This window comes from Bidens hawaiensis, unplaced genomic scaffold (assembly GCF_021521415.1).
Source record: "Bidens hawaiensis isolate Kalapana, Puna unplaced genomic scaffold, B.hawaiensis_p1.1 tig00016505_1, whole genome shotgun sequence".
Lineage (NCBI taxonomy): Eukaryota > Viridiplantae > Streptophyta > Magnoliopsida > Asterales > Asteraceae > Bidens > Bidens hawaiensis.
The window spans coordinates 68,193-69,323 of NW_027492516.1; the positions used below are offsets into that span (position 1 = coordinate 68,193).

General features: G+C 35.6%; 1 protein-coding gene across 1 annotated transcript; it reads left to right on the forward strand.

Annotated features, from left to right (window-relative positions):
* The first annotated feature begins 270 nt into the window (after positions 1 to 270).
* Positions 271 to 765, forward strand: LOC143551648 (uncharacterized). Its single transcript, XM_077042040.1, has one exon. It carries the CDS (start codon positions 271 to 273, stop codon positions 763 to 765), a length of 495 nt encoding a protein of 164 aa, XP_076898155.1.
* The last annotated feature ends 366 nt before the right edge of the window (positions 766 to 1,131 follow it).

Sequence of the window (1,131 nt, forward strand, 5' to 3'; positions counted from 1 at the left end):
AAGGGTCAAATGCAAATTCTCACTTCCGTATTCCAACTGGCCTCCCCGATCCATAATCCTGACCGTCCACATAGATTCAACTCAATCTTTTTGTCACTACTTTTTAATAATATCCAACATGTTGTCAAATAAGTCTTTTTTATGAAACTCTCGTGGGAACTCCCATGAACCCTCATAGAAACACAACCCTAGCTAACACCATTATAAGTACAACCCATAACACATAGACAACACCAGCATTTCACATTAAAACACACACACACACACACAATGGAAAACATGAAAAGGTTATCGGTGAAGTCAAATATCTGTCGTAAACACCCGAAACACCAACAATCTCCCGGGGTTTGCTTGTTGTGTTTACAAGAAAGATTATCGAAGATATCGGGTTCTTCTTCATCACAAAGAGTAGTGAATATTTGTTCGTCGTCCTCTTCATCTTCTCTCTCTTCGGTGTCTTCTGCTTGTTCGTCTAATGCGCCATCTTACGTGGCATCTCCCATGCATAATTATCGAGATGGAGATGGAGTGCATGATGTTGAAGGAAAATTAGGGTATCTTTCTTTTTTGAGAAAGAGTAGATCAATTGCTTTTGTTGGTGAAAAGATTGTGGAAAATGATGGGAAAAAGAAGAAAGGAGATGGGTTTTGGTCAAAGTTGATTGGGTTGAAGAGAAGTAATATGAAGAAGAGATCAAAGGAAGAGGGTTCTTCAAGACTCATGCATTCAAGAACTATGAGGGAAATGTTGACTACAAGGATTTGATTTTATTTGACTTTATTTAAGTTATATATTATTCTTTTAGTGGGATAGAAAGAAACCCTTTTAGGGTTATATTATTCTTTGATTATATTTGTAGATGAACGTGTTGTATACTTGGAGAAAACTAATACGAGTCAAATTTGTACAACCAAAAAGAAAGAGAAAAAGAATGACATTTTGATTTTCTTTTTCTTATCTTATATTTTTTTTTCTTGTACACCCCCTCCATATGAATGTGTTCTTCTTTTCACTTTCGTTAATATTTTTGGAACTTCTATAAGAAGATGATCAGATATATTGAAGTTTTCCGCACTTTCCACAAGCTCACTTTGTAGGAAACAGGTCGGAAACAACCATTTCCTATATCAA

What these genes read in the sequence shown, in the direction of transcription:
- LOC143551648 (XM_077042040.1), top strand. Translation starts at nt 271, where the DNA reads ATGGAAAACATGAAAAGGTTATCGGTGAAGTCAAATATCTGTCGTAAA.